The following is a 21363-nucleotide window of genomic DNA, read 5'->3' on the forward strand; positions in this document are numbered from 1 at the left end:
CAGTTCCGAACATGCCCTGGAAACCAACATGGCCGGCAGCAGCCCCGGGCACACGGCTCACACCATGTCCCGGGAACCAACATGGCTGCCGGCAGTCCCGGGCCCACAGCTCCTGCCATGCCCCGGGAACCAACATAGCCGACGGCACCCCCGGGCCCAGAGTTCCTGCCATGCCCTGGCAACGAACGTGGCCGCCGGGCAGCCCCGGGCCCACAGCTGCCCCCATGCCCCGGGAACCAAAATTGCGGCACAGCAGCCGTGGGACCAAAGCTCCCGCCATGCCCTGGGAACCAACATGGCTGGAGGGAGCCCTGGGCCCACAGGTCCTGCACTATCACGAGAACCAAAATGGCCGCTTCAGCCTCGGGCCAACAGCTCCCGCTATGCCCCGAGAACCAACATGGCCGGCGGCAGCCCCGGGACTACAGCTCCCGCCATGTCCTCGCAATGAACGTCGCCGCCGGGCAGCCCCGGGCCCACAGCTCCCGCCATGCCCCGGGAATCAACATGGCTGACAGCAGCACTAGGCCCACAGTTCCCGCCATGCCATGGGAACCAACATGGCCACCCGGCAGACCCAGGCCCACGGCTGCCGCCATGTTCTCTTAAGCAACATGGCCGACCGGGTGCCTTAGGCCCACAGCTCCCGCCATGCCCCGGGAACCAACATGGCCGGTGGCAGCCCCGGTCCACAGCTCCTGACATGTCCTGGGAACCAAGATGGCCACCCGGCAGCCCCAGGCTCACAGCTCCTGCCATGCCCCAGGAACCAACATGCACGTCAACACCCCCGGGTCAACAGCTCCCGCCTTCCCTTGGGAACCAATATGGTGGCCCAGCAGCCGTGGGAGCAAAACTCCCGCCATGCCTTGGGAACCAACATGGCCGGCGATAGCCCTGGGCCCACAGCTCCCGCCATGCCCCGGGAACCAACGTGGCCGCCCTGAAGGCCCAGGACCACAGCTCCCGCCATGCCCCGGAAACCTACATGGATGGCAGCGGACCCGGGCCCACAGCTCCCGCCATGCCCTGGGAAACAAGGTGGTCGACCGGGAGCCCCAGGCCCACAGCTCCTGCTATGACCCGAGAACCAATGTGGTGGGCAGGAGCCTTGTGCCCACAGCTCCCGCCATGCCCTGGGAACCAAAGTGGCCCTCAGGCAGACCCGGAGACCACAGCTCCCACCATGGCCCAGGAACCTAAAAGGCTGGTCGCAGCCCCGGGCCCACAGCACCTGACATGACCCGCGAACCAACATGGCCAACCGCCTGTCCCAGAGCACACAGCTCCCGCCATGCCGTGGGAATCAACATGGTCGATGGCAGCACCAGGCCCACAGCTCCCGCCATGACCTGGGAAACTACATTGCAGTTCGGCAGCCCCGTGACCACAGCGTCCGCCATGCCCTTGTAACCAAACTGGCCAGCAACAAACCCGGGCCCACAGCTGTGGTCGTGTCCAGGAAACCAACACGACCGCCAAGCAGCCATGGGAAAAAAGCTCCCGCCATGCCCCGGGAACCAACATGGCTGGCGGGAGCCTTGAGCCCACAACTCGCGCCATGCCCCATGAACCAACATGGCCCACGGCACCCCCGAGCCACAGATCCCGCCGTGTCCAGGGAACCAACATGGCCACCAAGAAGCCGTGGGAAAAAAGCTCGCGCCATGCCCCAGGAACCAACATGGCCGGCGGGAGCCCTGAGCCCACAGCTCGCGCCATGCCCTGGCAACCAAATGGCCGCCGGACAGCCCCGGGCCCACAGCTCCTGCCATGACCCGGGAACCAACATGGCCGACGGCACCCCTGGGCCCACATCTGCCCCCATGCCCCGGGAACCAAAATTGTGGCGCAGCAGCCGTGGGACCAAAGCTCCCGCCATGCCCTGGGAACCAATATGGCAGTAGGGATCTCTGGACCCACAGCTCCTGCCATGCCACGGAACCACTGTGGCAGGTGGCAGCCCCGGCTCAAAGGTCCCGCCATGCCCTGGGAACCAACATGGCCAAACAGCAGCCCCAGGCCCACAGCTCCCACACTGCCAAAATGGCCGCTGGCAGCCCCGGGCCCACAGCTCCCGCTATGCCCCTGGAATCAACATGGCGGGTGGCAGCCCTGAGCCCACAGCTTCCGCCATGAGCCAAGAACCAACATGGCCCTCAGGCAGACCCGGGTCCACAGGTGCTGCCATGCCCCGGGAACCAACATGGCGGACGGCACCCTTGGTCCCACAGCTCCCTGCATGCCCCGGAAACAGCATGGCCGGCAGCAGCCCCGGGCCCACATCTCCTGCCATGCCCCGGGAACCAACATGGCTGGCAGCAGCCCCAGGTCCACAGCTCCCGCCTTGCCCCGGGAACCAACATGGCCGACAGCACCCCAGGGCCCACAGCTCCCGCCATGACCAGGAAACCAACATGGCCAGCAGGAGCCTTGGGCCACAGCTTCCGCAATGCCTTGGGTACCAACATGGCCGCCAGGCAGCCCCAGGCCCACAGTTTCCTCCATGCCCCGGGAACCAACATGGCCGCCCGGCAGCCCCACGCCCACAGCTGCTGTTTTGTCCCTGGAAACAACATGGCCGAGAGCAGACCCAGGACCACAGCTCCCGCCATGCCCCGGGAACCAATATGGCCACCCGGCTGCCCCGGGGCCCACAGCTCCCGCCATGACCCAGGAATCAACATATCCGGGGGCAGCCCCGTGCCCAAAGCTCCCTCCATGCCCCGAGAACCAAAATGGCTGGCCCCAGCCACAGGCCCAAAGTTCCCGCCGTGCCCCGGGAAACAACATGGCCGGGGGCAGCCCCATGCCCACAGCTCCTGTCATGCCATGGAAACCAACATGACTGACAGCAGCCCCAGGCCTACAGCTCCTGCCTTGCCCCGGGAACCAACATGTCTGGCAGTAGACTTGGGCGCACAGGTCCCGCCATGCCCCGGGAACCAACATAGCCGACCGGGAGCCCAGGACCCACACCTCCCGCCATGACCAGGTAAAGAAAATGGCCGGCGGGAGCCTTGGGCCCACAGTTCCTGCAATGCCTTGGGTACCAACATGGCCACCCGGCATCCCCAGGCCCACCGCTGCCGCCATGTTCTTTTAAGCAACTTGGCAGACCGGGTGCCTTAGGCCCACAGCTCCCGCCATGCCCCGGGAACCAACATGGCCGGCGGCAGCCCCGGTCCACAGCTCCCGCCATGCCCTGGGAAACAACATGGCCGACCGGGAGCCCCGGGCCCACAGCTCCCGCCATGACATGAGAACCATCGTAGGCGGCAGGAGCTTTGGGCTCAGAGCTCCCGCCACGCCCCAGGAACCAACATGGCCAACCGGCAGCCCCAGGCTCACAGCTCCCACCATGCCCCAGGATCCAACATGCACGTCAGCACCTCGGGGTTAACAGCTCCCGCCTTCCCTTGGGAACCAATATGGCGGCACAGCCGCCGTGGGAGCAAAACTCCCGCCATGCCTTGGGAACCAACATGGCCGGCGATAGCCCTGGGCCCACAGCTTCCGCCATGCCCCGGGAACCAACGTGTCCGGCCTGAAGGCCCAGGCCTACAGCTCCCGCCATGTCCCGGGAACCAACATGGCCGCCCAGCAGCCCCAGGACCACAGCTCCCGCCATGCCCCGGACACCAACATGGATGACAGCAGACCCAGGCCCACAGCTCCCGCCATGCCCTGGGAACCAACATGGCAGCCCAGCAGCCGTAGGAGCAAAACTCCCGGCATGCCTTGGGACCCAACACGGCCAGCGATAGCCCTGGGCCCACAGCTCCCGCCATGCCCTGGGAAACAACATGGCCGACCGGGAGCCCCGGGCCCACAGCTCCCGCCATGACACGAGAACCATCGTAGGCGGCAGCAGCTTTGGGCTCATAGCTCCCGCCACGCCCCAGGAACCAACATGGCCAACCGGCAGCCCCGGGCCCACAGCTCCCGCCATGCCCCGGGAACCAACATTGTCACCCGCCTGCCCCAGGGCCCACAGCTCCCGCCATGCCCCGTGAAACAACATGGCCTGCAACACCCTAGTCCCACAGCGCCTGCCATGCCCCAGGAACCAACATGTCCGCCCGGCAGCCTTGGCCCCACAGCTTCCGGCATGCCTCGTGAACCAACATGGCAGTAAGGCAGCCTCGGGCCCACAGATCCCGCAATGCCCTGGGCACCAACATTTGCGCCTAGCAGACCCGGGCCAACAGTTCCCGCCATGCCCTTGGAACCAACATGGCCGCCTGGCAGCCCCAGGCCCACAGCTGCCGAAATGCCCTGGGAACCAACATGTCCGCCTGGCAGCCCTGGGCCCACAGCTCCCGCCATGCCCCGGGAACTAACATGGAAGACGGCACTCCTGAGCCCACAGCTCCAGCCGTGCCCCGGGAACCAACATGGCCGGCGGGATCCCTGAGCCCACAGCTTCCGTCATGACCGAAAATCCATCATTTCCGGTGGCAGTCCCAGACCCACAGCCCCCGCCATGCCCTGGGAACCAACATGGCCGGCAGCAGCTTAAGGACCACAGCTCCTGCCATGCCCCAGGAACCAACATGGGTGGCGGCAGCCCTGGGACCACAGCTCCCGCCATTCCCTGGCAACGAACATGGCCGCCAGGCAGCCCTGATCCCACAGCTGCCGCCATGCCCCGGGAACCAACATGGCCTCCCGGCAGCCCAGAGTCCATAGCTCCCGCCATGCCGTGGGAATCCACATGGCTGGCAGCAGTCCCAGGCCCACAACTCCCGCCATGCCCCATGAACAAACATGGCCGCCTGGCAGCCCTGGGGCCACTGTTCCCGCCATGCCTCGGGAACCAACAGGCCGCCCGGCAGCCCGTGGATAAAAGCTCCTGCCTTGTCCCGAGATATAACATGGCCGGCAGAAGCCCCAGGCTTAGAGCTCTCGCCATGCCCCGGTAACCAACATGGCCAGCGGCAGCCACGTGCCCACAGCTCCCGTCATGCCCCTGGTACCAACATGGCTGCCTGGCAGCAGTTTTAGGCCCAAAGCTCCCGCCATGCCCTGGGAACCAAAATGGCCGCCCAGAAGCCCCAGACCCACAGCTCTTAATACATCCCTGAACCAAAATGTCCGCCCGGCAGCCCCAGGCCGACAACTCCCGCCATAGCCTGGGAAACAACATGACCGCCTGGCAGCCCCGGGCCCACAGCTCCCACCATGCCTTGGGAACCATCATGGCCGGTGCAGACCTGGGCCCACAGCTCCCGCCATATCCCAGGAACCAACATGGCCAGCAGCAGACCCGGGTCCACATCTCCCACCACGTCCCTGGAACAAACATGGCAGGTGGCAGCCCCAGACCCACAGATCCAGCCATGCCCCGGGAACCAAAATAGCCGGCGGCAGCCGTGGGCCCACAGCTCCCGCCATGCCCCGGGAAACATGATGGCCGGTGCAGTCCCGGGCCCACAGCTCCCGCTATGCCCCGGGAACCAACATGGCCACCCGCTGCCCCGGGGCCCACAGCTCGAGCCATGCCCCGGGAACCAACATGGCCGCATGGCAGCCCTGGGCCCACAGCTCCCGCCATGCCCCGTGATTCAACATGGCTGGCGGCAGCCCCAGGCCCACAGCTCCCGTCATGCCCCAGGAACCAACATAACCAACGGCACCCCCGGGTCACAGCTTCCGCCATGCTCCGGGAAACAACATGGCCGGCAGCAGCCGTGCGAAGACAGCTCTTGCAATGTCCCGGGAACCAACATGGCCGTCCAACTGCCCTGGGCTCAGAGTTCCTACCATGCCCTGGAAACCAACATGGCCACCCAGCAGCCCCGGGAACACAGCTCACATCATGCCCCAGGAAACAACATGGCTGCGGGCAGTCCCGGGCCCACAGCTCCTGCCATGCCCCGGGAACCAACATAGCCGACGGCACCCCCGGGCCCACAGCTCCCGCCATGCCCTGGCAACGAACTTCGCTGCCGGGCAGCCCCGGGCCAACAGCTGCCCCCATGCCCCGGGAACCAAAATTGCGGCGCAGAAGCCGTGGGACCAAAGCTCCCGCCATGCCCTGGGAACCAGCATGGCTGGAGGGAGCCCTGGGCCCACAGCTCCTGCCATGCCCCGGGAACCATCGTGGCAGGTGGCAGCCCCAGGCCCACGGCTCCTGCCATGGCCTCGGAACGAACATGGCCGGTGGCAGCCCCAGGCCCACAGCTCCTGCACTGCCACGAGAACCAAAATGGCCGCCGGCAGCCCCGGGCCCAGAGCTCCCGCTATGCCGCGACAACCAAAATGGCCACCCAGCAGCCCCGGGCCCACAACTGCCGCCATGCCCCAGGAATCAACATGGCGGGTGGCAGCCCTGAGCCCACAGCTGCCGCCATGCACTGGGAATCAACATGGATGGCGGCAGACCCAGGTCCACAGGTGCTGCCATGCTGCGGGAACCAACATGGCGGACGGCACCCTTGGGCTCACAGCTCCCTGCATGCCCCAGAAACAACATGGCCGGCAGCAGTCCCAGGCCCACAGTTTCCTACATGCCCCGAGAAACAAAATGGCCTCCCGGCAGCCCCAGGCTCACAGCTCCCACCATGCCCCCGGAAACAACATGGCCACCCGGCCACCCCGGGGCCCACAGCTCCCGCCATGACCCGGGAATTAACGTGGCCGGCGGCAGCCCTGTGCCCAAAGCTCCCTCCATGCCCCGAGAACCAAAATGGCCGGCGGCAGCAACAAGCCCACAGCTCCCGCCATGCCTCGGGAAGCAACATGGCTGGTCCCAGACACAGGCCCACAGTTCCCGTCATGCCCCGAAAACCTATATGCCCGACGGCACAGCCAGGCCCACAGCTCCCGCCATGCCCCAGGAACCAACATGGCTGGGGGCAGCCCCAGGCCCACAGCTCCTGCCATGCCCTGGGAACCAACATGACTGGCAGTAGACTTGGGCGCACAGGTCCCGCCATGCCCCGAGAACCAACATAGCCGACCGGGAACCCAGGGCCCACAACTCCTGCCATGACCAGGAGACCAAAATGGCCGGCGGGAGCCTTGGGCCCACAGATCCCGCAATGCCTTGGTACCAACATGGCCGACAGTCAGCCCTGGGCCCACAGTTTACGCCATGCCCCGAGAACCAACATGGCCACCCAGCAGCCCCGGGCCCACACCTCCCGCCTTGCCCTGGGAACTAACATGGCTGACCGGGAGCCTTGGGCCCACAGATCCTGCCATGACCCTGGAACCAACATGGCCGGCAACAGCTTTGGGACCACAGCTCCCGCCATGCCCCAGAAACCAACAAGTCTGGCGTCAGCCCTGGGCTCACGGCTCCTCCCATGCCCCGGGAACCAAAATGGCGGCCCAGTAGCCTCAGGCCCACAGCTCCCGACATGCCCTGGAAACCAACATGCCCGTCCGGCAGCCCTGCGCTGACAGTTCTTACTATGCCCCGGAAACCAACATGGCTGCCCAGCAGCCTTGGGCCCACAGATCCTGCAATGAACCGGGAACAAACACGCCGCACGTCAGCCTTGGGACCACAGATCCCGCCATGCCCCGAGAACCAACATGGCCGCGCGGCATCCCCATGACCACAGATCACTCCATAGCCTAGGAATCAACATGGACACCTGGCAGCCCCGGGCCCACAGCTCCCGCCATGCCCTGGGAACCAACATGGCCATTGGCACCAGTGGACTCACAGATCCTGCCATGACCCAGGAACCAACATGGCCGGCAACAGCACCCAGGCCCACAGCTCCCGACATGCCGAGGGAACCAACATGGCTGACCGGTAGCCCGGGGCCCACAGCTCCCGACATGCTCCAGGAAACAACATGGCTGGAAACAGCACCAGGCCCACAGCTCCCGCCATGTCCTTGGAACCAAAATGGTCACCAGGAAACCCTGGGCCACAGCTGCCGAAATGCCCTTGGAACCAACATGGCCAGCGGCACCCCCTGTCCAGAGCTCTCGCCATGCCCCAGGAACCCGCCATGCCCGGCGGCCCCAGGCCCACAGATCCCGCCTTGCCCCGGGAACCAACATGGCCGGCGGGAGCCCTGAGCCCACAGCTCGCGCCATGCCCCGGGAACCAACATGGCCGTCGGCACCCCCGAGCCACAGCTCCGGCCGTGTCCAGGGAACCAACATGGCCACCAAGAAGCCGTGGGAAAAAAGCTCGCGCCATGCCCCAGGAACCAACATGGCCGCCCGGCAGTCCTGGGCCCACAACTTCCGCCATGCCCTTGGAACCAACATGGCTGGCGTCAGCCCGAGACTTACAGCTCCTGCCATGCCCCATGAACTAACCTGGCCAACGTCACCCCCGAGCCCACAGCTCCCGCCATGTCCCGGGAACCAACATGGCCGGCAGCAGACCCCGGCCCACAGCTGCCACCATGCCCCGGAAACCAACATGGATGGGAACAGACCCGGGCCCACAGCTCCCGCCATGCCCCGGGAATCAACATGGCCGGTGGATGCCTTGGGCTCACAGCTCCCGCGTGCCCTGGCAACCAAAAGGCCGCCGGACAGCCCCAGGCCCACAGCTCCCGCCATGCCCCGGGAACCAACATGGACACCCGACTGCCACAAGGCCCACAGCTCCCGCCATGCCCTGGGAACGAACATGGCCGGCGGCAGCCCCAGGCCCACAACTCCCTCCATGCCCCGAGAACCAAAATGTCCGGCGGTAGCAGACCCGGGCCCACAGCTCCCGCTATGCCCCGGGAACAAACATGGCCGGCAGCAGCACTAGGCCCACAGCTGCCGCCATGCCCTGGGAACCAACATGGCCGCCTGGTAGCCCCAAGCCCACCGCTTCTGCCATGTTCTGTTAATCAACATGGCCGACCGGGTGCCTTAGGCCCACAGCTCCCGCCATGCCCCGGGAACCAACATGGCTGGCGGCAGCCCCCGTCCACAGCTCCCGCCATGCCCCAGGAAACATCATGGCTCTTGCAGCCCCGGGCCCACAGCTCCCCGCCATGCCCCGGGAACCAACATGGCCACCCGCCTGCCCCAGGGCCCACAGCTCCCGCCATGCCCTGGGAACCAACATGGCCGACGGCAGCACCAGGCCCACAGCTCCCGCCATGACCTAGGAAACTACATGGCAGTTCGGCAGCCCCGGGACCACAGCTGCCGCCATGCCTTGGGAACCAAACTGGCCGGCAAGAAACCCCGGCCCACGGCTCCCACCATGCCCCGGGAACCAACATGGCCGGCGGGAGCCCTGAGCGTCCAGCTCCCGCCATGCCCCGGCAACCAACATGTCCGCCCGGCAGCTTCTGGCCCACAGCTCCGAACGTGCCCTGGGAAACAACATGGCCACCCGGCAGCCCCGGGCCCACAGCTCCTGCCATGCCATGGGAACCAACATGGCCAGCGGCAGCACCACACCCACAACTCCCACCATGCCCCGGGAACCAATATGGCTGACAATAGCCCCAGGCCCACAGCTCCCGCCATGCCCCGGGAACCAACATGGCCGACAGCACCACCGAGCCCACAGCTCAGGCCGTGCCCTGGGAACCAACATGGCCGCCAAACAGCCATGGGAAAAAAGCTCCCACAATGCCCCAGGAACCAACATGGCCGCCCGGCAGCCCTTGGCCCACAGCTCCGAACATGCGCTGGGAACAAACATGGCCGCATGGCAGCCCTGGGCCCACAACTCCCACCATGCCCTCGAAACCAACATGGCCGGCAACAGCTTCGGGACCACAGCTCCCACCATGCCCCAGGAACTAACAAATCTGGCGGCAGCCCTGGGCTCACGGCTCCTCCCATGCCCCGGGAACCAAAATGGCGGCCCAGTAGCCTCAGGTCCACAGCTCCCGACATGCCCCAAGGACCAACATGGCTGGGAACAGCCACAGGCCCACAGCTCCCGACATGCCCTCGAAACCAACATGCCCGTCCGGCAGCCCTGCGCTGACAGTTCTTACTATGCCCCGGAAACCAACATGGCCGCCCAGCAGCCTTGGGCCCACAGATCCTGCAATGAACCAGGAACAAACACGCCGCACGTCAGCCTTGGGACCACAGCTCCCGCCATGCCCCGAAAACCAACATGGCCGCATGGCATCCCCAGGACAGATCCCTCCATAGCCTGGGAATCAACATGGACGCCTGGCAGCCCCGGGCCCACAGCTCCCGCCGTGCCCTGGGATCCAACATGGCCATTGGCACCAGTGGACCCACAGATCCTGCCATGACCCGGGAACCAACATGGCCGGCAGGAGCCTTAGGCCCACAGCTCCCGCCATGCCGAGGGAACCAACATGGCTGACCGGTAGCCCGGGGCCCACAGCTCCCGACATGCTCCAGGAAACAACATGGCCGGAAACAGCACCAGGCCCACAGCTCCCGCCATGCCCTGGGAACCAACATGGTCACCAGGAAACCCTGGGCCACGGCTGCTGAAATGCCCTTGGAACCAACATGGCCGGCGGCACCCCAGGCCCAGAGCTCTCGCCATGCCCCAGGAACCAATATGACCGCCCGGCGGCCCCGGGCCCACAGATCCCACCATGCCTTGGAAACCAACATGGCCGCCCGGCAGTCCTGGGCGCACAGCTTCCGCCGTGACCTGGGAACCAAAATGGCTGGCGGCAGTGAGAGACTTACAGCTCCTGCCATGCCCCATGAACCAACATGGCCGGCAGCAGCCCCGGAACAGCAGCTCTTGCCATGCCCCGGGAACCAAGGTGGCTGGCGGCAGCCCCAGGCCAACAGCTCCCACCATGCCCCGGGAACCAACATGGCCGGCAGCAGACCCGGCGTCACAGCTCCCGCCACGCCCCGGGAACAAACATGGCCGGCGGGAGCCCTGAGCCCACAGCTCGCGCCGTGCCCCGAGAACCAACATGGCCGCCTGGCAGTCCTGGGCCCACAGCTTCCGCCATGCCCTGGGAACCAACATGGCTGGCGTCAGGCCGAGACTTACAGCCTCTGCCATGCCCCAAGAAATAACATGGGCAACGGCACCCCCGAGCCCACAGCTGCCGCCATGCCCCGGTAACCAACATGGCCGGCAGCAGACCCGGGCACACAGCTCCCACCATGCCCCGGGAACCAACATGGCCTGTGGGAGCCCTGAGCCCACAGCTCCCGCCATGACCTGGAAACCAACATGGCCGACGGCACCCTTGAGACCACAGCTCCGGCCATGTCCAGGGAACCAACATGGCCGCCAAGCAGCCACAGGCTCACAGCTCCCGCCATGCCCTCGGAACCAACATTGCCAACAAGCAGCCCCGGGTCAACAGCTCTCGGGAGGCTCCGAGAACTAACATGGCCACCCGGCAGCCCCAGGCTCACAGATCCCGCCGTGCCGTGGGAACCAACATGGCCGGTGGCAGCTCTGGGTTCACGGCTCCTGCCATGCCCTGGGAAGCAACATGGCCGCCCTGAAGCCCCAGGCCCACAGCTCCCGCCATGCCATGTAAACCAACATGGCCGACAGGGAGAAACAGACCCACAGCTCCCGCCATGTCCCGAGAACCAACGTGGCCAGCAGGAGCTTTGGGCTCACAGCTGGGGCAACGCCCTGGGAACCAACATGACAAACCGGCAGCTCCGGGTCCAGAGCTCCCGCCATGCCCTGGGATCCAACATGGCCCTCAGGCAGCCCCGAGGACCACAGCTACCGCCATGGCCCGGGAACAATCATGTCTGCTGGCAGCCCCGGGCCCACAGCTCCCGCCATGCACTGGGAACTTACATGGTCGCCAGGCAGCCCCGTGCCCAGAGCACTTGCCATGCCCCTGGAACCAAGATGGCCGCCCCGCACCCCCAGGCCCACAGCTCCCGCCATGCTCTGGGAACTAATATGGCCACCCGGCAGCCCCGGGCCCACAGCACCCGCCATGTCCCGGTAACCAACATGGCCGCCCAGCAGCCCCGGGCCCAGAGCTCCCGCCGTGCCCCTGGAACCAACACGGACGTCAGCAGCCCCGTCTCATCAGCTGCCGCCATGCCCTGGGAACCAACTGGCCAACCGGGAGCCCCGGGCAAACAGGTCCCGCCATGACCCGAGAACCATCGTAGGCGGCAGGAGCTTAGGGCTCAGAGCTCCTGCCACGCCCCAGGAACCAACATGGCCAACCGGCAGCCTCGGGCCCACAGCTCCCGCCATGCCCCAGAACCAACATGGTCACCAGCCTGCCCCGGGGCCCACAGCTCCCGCCATGACCCGTGAAACAACATGGCCAGCAACAGCCCCAGTCCCACAGCTCCTGCCATGCCTCGGGAAACAAAATGGCCAGCGGGAGTCCCGGGCCAAGAGCTCCCGCCATGACCCGGGAACCAACATGGCCTGCAGGAGCCTTGTGTCCACGTTTCCCGCCATGCCTCAGAAACCAACATGGCTGCCCGGCAGCCTTGGCCCCACAGCTTCCGCAATGCCCTGGGAACCAACATGGCAGTCCGGCAGCCTCGGGCCCACAGTTCCCGCCATGCCCTTGGAACCAACATGGCCGCCTCCCAGGCCCAGGCCCACAGCTGCCGAAATGCCCTGGGAACCAACATGGCCAGTGGCAGCCCCAAGCCCAGAGCTCCCACCATGCCCTGGGAAACAACATGAACGCCCGGCAGCCCTGGGCCCACAGATCCCGCTATGCCCCGGGAACTGACATGGCCAACGGCACCCCCGAGCCCACAGCTCCGGCCGTGCCCTGGGAACCAACATGGCCTACCGAGAGCCCCGGGCCCACAGGTCCCGCCATGCCCCGAGAATCAACATGGCCGGTGGGAGCCTTGGGCCCACAGCTCCCGCCATGCCCCGGGAACCAACATGGCTGCCCTGAAGCCCCAGGCCCACAGCTCCCTCCATGCCCCTGGAACCAATGTGGCCGCCCATCAGCCACAGGACCACAGCTCCAGCCATGTCCCGGAAACCAACATGGCCGGCAGCAGACCCGGGCCCACAGCTCCCACCATGCCCTGGGAACCAACATGGCCTACCGAGAGCCCCGGGCCCACAGCTCCCGCCATGCCCCGAGAATCAACATAGCCGGCGGAAGCCTTGGGCCCACAGCTCCCGCCATGCCCTAGTAACCTATATGGCCACCCAGCAGCCCCGGGCCCACAGCTCCTGCCATGCCCCGGGAACCAACATGGCCGCCCTGAAGCCCCAGACCCACAGCTCTCGCCATGCCCCTGGAACCAATATGGCCGCCCAGCAGCCACAGGACCACAGCTTCCGCCATGACCCGGGAACCAACGTGGCCGGCAGCAGACCCGGGCCCACGGCTCCTGCCATGCCCCGGGAACCAACATGGGTGGCGGCAGCCCTGGGACCACAGATCCCCCCATGCCCTTGGAACCAACATGGCCGCTCGGCAGTCCATGGCCCACAGCTCCGCCATGCCCCGGTAACAAACATGTCTGACCGGGAGCCCCGGGCCCACAGTTCCCGCCATGACTCGAGAACCAACGTGGCCGGCAGGAGCTTTGGGCTCACAGCTCCTGCCATGACCTGGGATCCAACATGGCCCTCAGGCAACCCCGAAGACCAAAGCTCCCACCATGGCCCAGGAACCAAAATGGCTTCCGGCAGCCGTGGGCCCACAGCTCCCGCCATGCCCCGGGAACCAACATGGACGTCAGCAGCCCCGGGTCATCAGCTCCCGCCATGCCCTGGGAACCAACATGGCAGCCCAGCAGCCGTGGGAGCAGAACTCCTGCCATGCCTTGGGAACCAACATGGCCGGCGATAGCCCCGGGCCCACAGCTCCCGCCATGCCCCGGGAACGAACATGGCCGCCCTGAAGCCCCAGGCCCACAGCTCCCGCCATGCCACGTAAACCAACATGGCCGGCAGCAGTCCCGGGCCCACAACTCCCGCCATGCCCTGCGAACCAACATGGCCGACAGGGAGAAACAGACCCACAGATCCCGCCATGTCCCGAGAACCAACGTGCCCGGCAGGAGCTTTGGGCTCACAGCTCCTGACACGCCCCGGGAACCAACATGGCCAACCGGCAGCTCCGGGTCCAGAGCTCCCGCCATGCCCTGGGATCCAACATGGCCCTCAGGCAGCCCCGAGGACCACAGCTACCGCCATGGCCCGGGAACCAAAATGGCTGCCGTCAGACCCGGGCCCACAGCTCCCGCCATGCACTGGGAACTTATATGGCCGCCAGGCAGCCCCGTGCCCAGAGCACTTGCCATGCCCCTGGAACCAAGATGGCCGCCCCGCACCCCCAGGCCCACAGCTCCCGCCATGCTCTGGGAACCAATATGGCCACCCGGCAGCCCCGGGCCCACAGCTCCCGCCATGCCCCAGGAATACTCATGGCTGCTGGCAGCCCCGGGCACACAGCTCCCGCCATGACCCAGGAACCATCATGGCTGCTGGCAGCCCCAGGCCCACAGCTCCCGCCATGCCCCGGGACTCAACATGGCTGGCGGGAGCCTTGGGCCCACAGATCCCGCCATGCCCTGGTAACCTACATGGTGGCCCAGCAGCCGTGGAAGCAAAACTCCCACCATGCCTTGGGAACCAACATGACCGGCGATAGCCCCGGGCCCACAGCTCCCGCCATGCCCCGGGAACCAACATGGCCGCCCTGAAGCCCCAGACCCACAGCTCTCGCCATGCCCCTGGAACCAATATGGCCGCCCAGCAGCCACAGGACCACAGCTTCCGCCATGCCCTGGGAACCAACATGGCCGATCAGGAGCCTCGGGCCCACAGCTCCCGCCATGCCCTGTGAACCAACATGACCGACCGGCAGCCCTGGGCTGACAGTTCTTACTATGACTCGGGAACCAACATGGCCGCCCAGTATCCCCAGGCCCACAGATTCCGCAATGACCTGGGAACCTACATAGCCGCCCGGAAGCCCCGGCCCACAGCTCCTGCCATGCCCTGAGAACTAACATGGCCGGAAGCAGACCCGAGACCACAGATCTTACCATGGCCCGAGAACCAACATGGCCGACGGCACCCCCGAGACCACAGCTCCGGCCGTGCCCCGGGAACAAACATGGCCGGCAGCAGACCCGGGCCCACGGCTCCTGCCATGCCCCGGGAACCAACATGGGTGGCGGCAGCCCTGGGACCACAGATCCCCCCATGCCCTTGGAACCAACATGGCCGCTCGGCAGTCCATGGCCCACAGCTCCGCCATGCCCCGGTAACAAACATGTCTGACCGGGAGCCCCGGGCCCACAGTTCCCGCCATGACTCGAGAACCAACGTGGCCGGCAGGAGCTTTGGGCTCACAGCTCCTGCCATGACCTGGGATCCAACATGGCCCTCAGGCAACCCCGAAGACCAAAGCTCCCACCATGGCCCAGGAACCAAAATGTCTGCCGGCAGCCCTGGGCCCACAGCTCCTGCCATGCCCCAGGAACCATCATGGCTGCTGGCAGCCCCAGGCCCACAGCTCCCGCCATGCCCCGGGACTCAAAATGGCCGGCGGGAGCCTTGGGCCCACAGATCCCGCGATGCCCTGGTAACCTACATGATGGCCCAGCAGCTGTGGAAGCAAAACTCCTGCCATGCCTTGGGAACCAACATGGCTGGCCATAGCCCAGGGCCCAGAGCTCCCGCCATGCCCCTGGAACCAATATGGCCGCCCAGCAGCCACAGGACCACAGCTTCCGCCATGCCCTGGGAACCAACATGGCCGACCAGGAGCCCTGGGCTTACAGCTCCCGCCATGACCCGAGAACCAACGTGGCCGGCAGGAGCCTTGTGCCGACAGCTCCCGCCATGGCCCAGTAACCAAATTGGCCGCCCTGCAGCCCCGGGCCCACAGCTCCCGCCATGCCCTGTGAACCAACATGGCCGACCGGCAGCCGTGGGCTGACAGTTCTTACTATGACCCGGAAACCAACATGGCCACCCAGTATCCCCAGGCCCACAGATCCCGCAATGCCCTGGGAACCATCATGGTGTTGCCTTTGTTGGCGTGGCGACCTGGCTCAGGAACGGCACGGCGACCTGCCCCCCTGGCGCTTGGGCCATCAGCTCGCAGACACCAACGTTGTGGACAGCAAATGGCGTTTATTGACGAGTAGCACAGTAGCTTAGGTTTACGGCGTCACTTCCGTCTGCTTACACCATGGGATAGACGCTACTGGTTATCAGCAGAGGAGGGGGGGGCCTACCTTTCCGTACAGCGTGACATCTTCCGACCGCCAGGCCCTAACTATCCACACAGCTGGCCACCAAAAGAAAGGCTGGTTGCCTATTAATATTACAGGTGGCAATCAATACGCCAGCTGCCCACGAAAAGAAATGCCAGGTGGCCACCAAAACACCACGTGCTCACCAAAACTAATGCTGGGTGCGCACAAAGAGGCCTGATGGACACCAAAAAGCCATGTGCTCAGGAAAACAAATGCTGGGTGCCCACCAAGATGCAAGGTGCCCACCAAAATGCCACATGCCCACCAAAAGAAACACTGGGTGCCCATGAAGATGCTGGGTGGCCAAATAAATTCCACATGCCCACCGAAAGAAATGCTGTGTGCCCACAAAGATGCCAGGTGGCCACCAAAATAAATGCCAGCTGCCCACCAAAATGTCACCTGCCAACCAAAATAAATGCCACGTGCCCACCAAAAGAAAACCTGGGTGCCCACCAAAAAACCATTTGGCCACCAAAACACCACATGCCCACAAGAATAAACTATGGGTGCCCAGCAAACGAAATGCCAAGTGCCCAACAAAACGCCAGGTGCCCACCAATAGAAATGGTGGGTGCCAACCACCATGGCTGGTGTCCACCATAAATAAATGCTGGCTGCGCAACCAGGGCAGCACCAGGCCCAGAGCTCCCGCCATGCCACGGGAACCAACATGGTCGGTGACAGCTCCGGGTAAACGGCTCCTGCCATGCCCTGGGAACCTACATGGACGGCCGCAGCCCCGGGCCCACAGCACCCCCCATGTCACGAGAACCAAAATGGCCGCCGGAAGACACGGGCCGACAGCTCCCGCCATGTCCCGGGAACCAAAATCGCCGCCGGGCATCCCCGGGCCCACAGCTGCCGCCATGCCCTGAGAACCAACATGGCTGGCGGCAGACCCGGGTCCACAGGTGCTGCCGTGCCCTGAGAACCAACATGCTCGACGCAGTCTCGGGCTCACAGCTCCCGCCATGCCTCGGGAACCACCATGGCCGGGGGCAGCCCCAGGCCCACAGCTCCCGTCATGCCATGGAAAGTGATGACTTCAGCCTGTTTCACAGCAGTATCTCTGGAGACCCAGAGACACAACAAGGGAGCTCAGAGTGGGCAGAGAAAGAGCTGCCTTGAGCTGGTCCTGTGCTGCTGATCTGGGCTGGGCTCCTGGGATGGAGGGAACTCCTGGCAAGTGGGCAGCACTTGCAGAGAAACAGCTGTGCCCAGGAGCAGCTCCTCTGCAAAGCACAGCAGGGCTGAGGGCACTGCCTGCAGGCAGCGAGGGGAGAGGTGCGAGGTGGACATAGGTTAAAGGCAGTGCGGGGTGGGAAGATGCTGAGAGCTCACTGAGGGAGAAATTTTCACAACCCATGAAATGGTAAGTCCCTGGAAGCAGGGCAGTGAATCTGCAGCTGCTGGAGGGATCTCCAAAAGCTGGCACATCCTACAGCCTACAGGATCTTTGTGGAGGATTGTCACAGCTTCTCAAGCCTAGAGGAGGAAGACACCTTCCAGAGAAGTTTTTCCCTGCCCTGCCATCAGAGGAGCAGGGCATGCTGACTGCCTTCTCCGGAGATTACTGGTAGGATGTTAAGCCAGGTGTGTAGCCAAGTGTGCCCAGGACGGTCCTCCAGAGCAGGTCCCTTTACCTCAGGAGTCTGTATGCTGGGGTCATTGCTCAGCCTGCCCGGGGAGCTCCTGATCGTGCTGTGGGGAGAATCTGTGGGTGGAAGAAGGGACCCCCAGTAGGGCAGTGTTTTTCTCCTACCAGGAGACTGCTGCATGGGTCAGCTGCTCACAGCTCCAGTTCACCCCCATAATATTTCCTAAGGCTGACTCAAGAAGAAGGTCATGCGCAGGATTACTGTAAAGATAACAAAAACTTCCTGAATTTGTGTTATCAGTTTCCCTTTTGGAAGAGGGAGGGCAGTGTAAAAGGGATAAATGGAACAGGAGCTTTCAGCCTTGAAGAAGTCACTGAGATTCCTGAGCCAGTGATCAGTAACTCTGATAGGAGCCTCCTAAAGCACCCTCAGCCATTCCTCTGCCTATGGACAGCACCAGCATCACCTTTCCTGGACCTACCAGGCTTAGCCTGACCTTTCATTTTCCACCTGCAAACAGGAACACACACCCAGGCAGTGCCCTGCAAACAGGCAGGGTTCTGTAGGGCCAGGGTGAGTGCACAGGGGTTGGGATGGGGTCTGTGAGTGCTGTAATGGAAAAGACATGGGAGAGTGAAACATCTTCCAGGAGGAAAATTTCCAGGCAGCAGATATATCATCAGGGAAGGAGCAGAACAGAAAACCAGATGTGATGGGAGGGAGAAATCATAAAACTCTGCATCATCCCCTCCGGTGCAGAGCCCTTCCTCTGAGTAAGCCCCCTTGCCTTCTGTCCCACCCAGCACAGCCTCTGCCCTCAGGGCTGAGGTCTCCAAACCATGAACCACCTCCTCTGCAGCAGAGCTCCAGCAGAGCCAGGGGGCAGCTCTCCAGCCACATCTCCATTTCTCTGCTGCAGATGACAGGGGCTCAGAGCTCAACTGCCCGGCAGTGTTGGTGTCTGGGAGGCGGCGTGCACAGCTGGGTATGGGTAACGCTGTGCTGAGGGCGTGGCTGCCTCTGCCCTGGCTTCTCTCAGACTCCCTATTGCTGGATATTTGCTTGTTTCTCCTCTTGTCTGTGTTATTCCTATTGTTGTTTCATTGTTGTTGTCAGCTTCGTTAGGGAGCTGGAGTTTCAGCTGTAGGGTCACAGACTGATCTTGTGGGTCCTTTCCTGCAGGCGTGTCCGTGGGAACAAGTGCCCCAACTTTCATCTCCCCTGTGGGGCTGTGGTCAATGCAGTCTGTGGGGCTGGAGGATCAGCTGCTTTTCCCTTCATCAGATGCTATTGTTAGGACACTTGGCTGTCTCCTTGAGGTGTACTTCCAAGCTCTGAGCTGCCCTCTACAAAGTGAACTTCTCTCCTCACAACCTTTTATTATCTAAAAGCCCCACGGAGAAGCACAGAGATGCTACAATGGAGGAAATGCTGTTGGGTTGGTGAAAGGAGCCATGAGTGTCCTTGGCTAGAAGTGAGGTGCTGAGACCTTCAGAAAGAGTGAGACATTTAGCAGTCTGCACTGAATCCCTCTGTTTTCAGTAACGTCTGGTTATTTTTCAGGGTAATGCAGCAGTGTGATCACCTTCCATCTCACAAAGAACAAGCCCAGGGCAGGTCAGAAGAAGTCAGAGGGACAGACCAGCTGCCCTCACTCTGCATTAAGCCAGAAGCAATTTCATATGCCTCACCAGTGTCCCTCTCTTCTCCCTGAGTGCAGCAGAAATGCTGAAGGTGTCTGAACTCCAAGAAAACTCCCCAGGTAAGCTGGGGGAGCTTTATGAACCCCAAACTTCTCCAACTTTTCTCTGTTATTGCCGTTCCTAGCACTGAGAGTGCAGAGGCTGACAAGGTGATTTTCTGTGAGGAGCGGTTTCATCTGACCAAGTCAGACACCAGAATAGACCCCTGACACCACTACTCCCATGAGCTCCTTGCTGCATAGCAGGGCAGACTCCTCAAAAGGCGGAGGACAGAGGTCCTGCTCCTTACAGTACCTTCAGCCAGCACCAACCAGACCTCGAACAAGGAAGCTGAAGGAAGTTCTCATTGAAAATGAATGGAAAATGCTCAGAAGTTCAGCAGTGTTAAAGTTCTAGGAGTATGGCTTTGCATTTCCAATGACAATTCTCCTCTAACACTTTATTGATTCTTCCTCTAATGACAGGATCCCATGCCCAAAGGAAACACCTGTCCAACAGCAGCTCCATCACCCAGTTCCTCCTCCTGGCATTCGCAGACACACTGGAGCTGCAGCTCTTGCACTTCTGGCTCTTCCTGGGCATCTACCTGGCTGCCCTCCTTGGAAAGACCCTCATCATCACCTCTGTAGCCTGTGACAACCACCTCCAAACTCCCATGTACTTTTTCCTCCTCAACCTCTCCCTCCTTGACCTGGCATCCATCTCTACGACTGTCCCCAAAGCCATGGCCAATTTGCTCTGGGACACCAGGACCATCTCCTATGCAGGGTGTGCTGCCCAGCTCTTTTTGGTTTCCTTCTTAGTAGTAGCAGAGCATTGTCTTCTGACCATCATGGCCTATGACCGATACATTGCCATCTGCAAACCCCTGCACTACAGGACCCTCCTGGGCAGCAGAGCTTGTGTCCACATGGCAGTAGCTGCCTGGAGCAGTGGCTTTCTCAATTCTCTGCTGCACACTGCCAATACATTTTCAATTCCTCTCTGCCACGGCAATGCTGTGGATCAGTTCTTCTGTGAAATCCCCCAGATCCTCAAGCTCTCCTGCTCACACTCCTACCTCAGAGAAGTTGGGCTTCTTGGGTTTAGTGTTTCTTTATCTTTTGGGTGTTTTGTTTTCATTGTGCTGTCCTATGTGCAGATCTTCAGGGCCGTGCTGAGGATCCCCTCTGCACAGGGACGGTACAAAGCCTTTTCCACGTGCCTCCCTCACCTGGCTGTGGTCTCCCTGTTTTTCAGCACTGCAGTGTTTGCCTACCTGAAGCCTCCCTCCATCTCTTCCCCATTGCTTGATCTGGTGATTACAGTGCTGTACTCAGTGGTTCCTCCAGCAATGAACCCCTTCGTTTACAGCATGAGGAACCAGGAGCTCAAAGACGCCCTGAAGAAGCAAATTCAATCTGTAGTATTTCAGCAGCAGTAAGGTGCCACATCTCTTCACAAGTGGTTTCCAACATATCTAGGGAACCTCCTGTGCTTTGGACATTTTACCTGTGACAATTCTGCTTCTCAAGAACCATGAACCCATCTTGTCTGACAGAGTTACCTTTGCATATGTGTCTGGCACAGTGGAAAAGGTGCCCTCCCATGCCATGTCTCTGTAATAAACCAGGATTTTCTAAATGCCAGTGTCTCCAGGCTTTGCTCTCTTCCCAAAGCTGAGGTCAGGAAAAAGCTGAAAATATTCTCCCCATGAGGCTGTGCTGCTGTGCTGGGGTTCTCCATGCACTGAGGGGAGGAGTATATGGGGTGATATGTTAGGGAATAGGACTAGAGTGAGCTTTCACTGGTGTCCTCCCTGTTCAGCCCTATCCAGCACCAGCCACTCACCAAAGGTTTATGTGTGAGCTTTTCTGCACAGCCTCTTTGCTCCTCCCGCTGGGTTCAGTGCCTGCACAGGGGGAACAACCAGCCCTTCTCGACCTCTCTCCTTG

General features: G+C 62.9%; 1 protein-coding gene across 1 annotated transcript; it reads left to right on the plus strand.

Annotated features, from left to right (window-relative positions):
- Window positions 1–19886: 19886 nt before the first annotated feature.
- On the plus strand, window positions 19887–20852 carry LOC142362590 (olfactory receptor 14C36-like). The gene has a single exon (XM_075431896.1). It carries the CDS (start codon window positions 19887–19889, stop codon window positions 20850–20852), a length of 966 nt encoding a protein of 321 aa, XP_075288011.1.
- Window positions 20853–21363: the final 511 nt, after the last annotated feature.

The sequence above is a fragment of the Opisthocomus hoazin genome, chromosome 10 (assembly GCF_030867145.1).
Source record: "Opisthocomus hoazin isolate bOpiHoa1 chromosome 10, bOpiHoa1.hap1, whole genome shotgun sequence".
Classification (NCBI taxonomy): Eukaryota; Metazoa; Chordata; class Aves; order Opisthocomiformes; family Opisthocomidae; genus Opisthocomus; species Opisthocomus hoazin.

Coding starts and splice junctions, on each gene's coding strand:
- LOC142362590 (XM_075431896.1), top strand. CDS start 19,887: ATGACAGGATCCCATGCCCAAAGGAAACACCTGTCCAACAGCAGCTCC.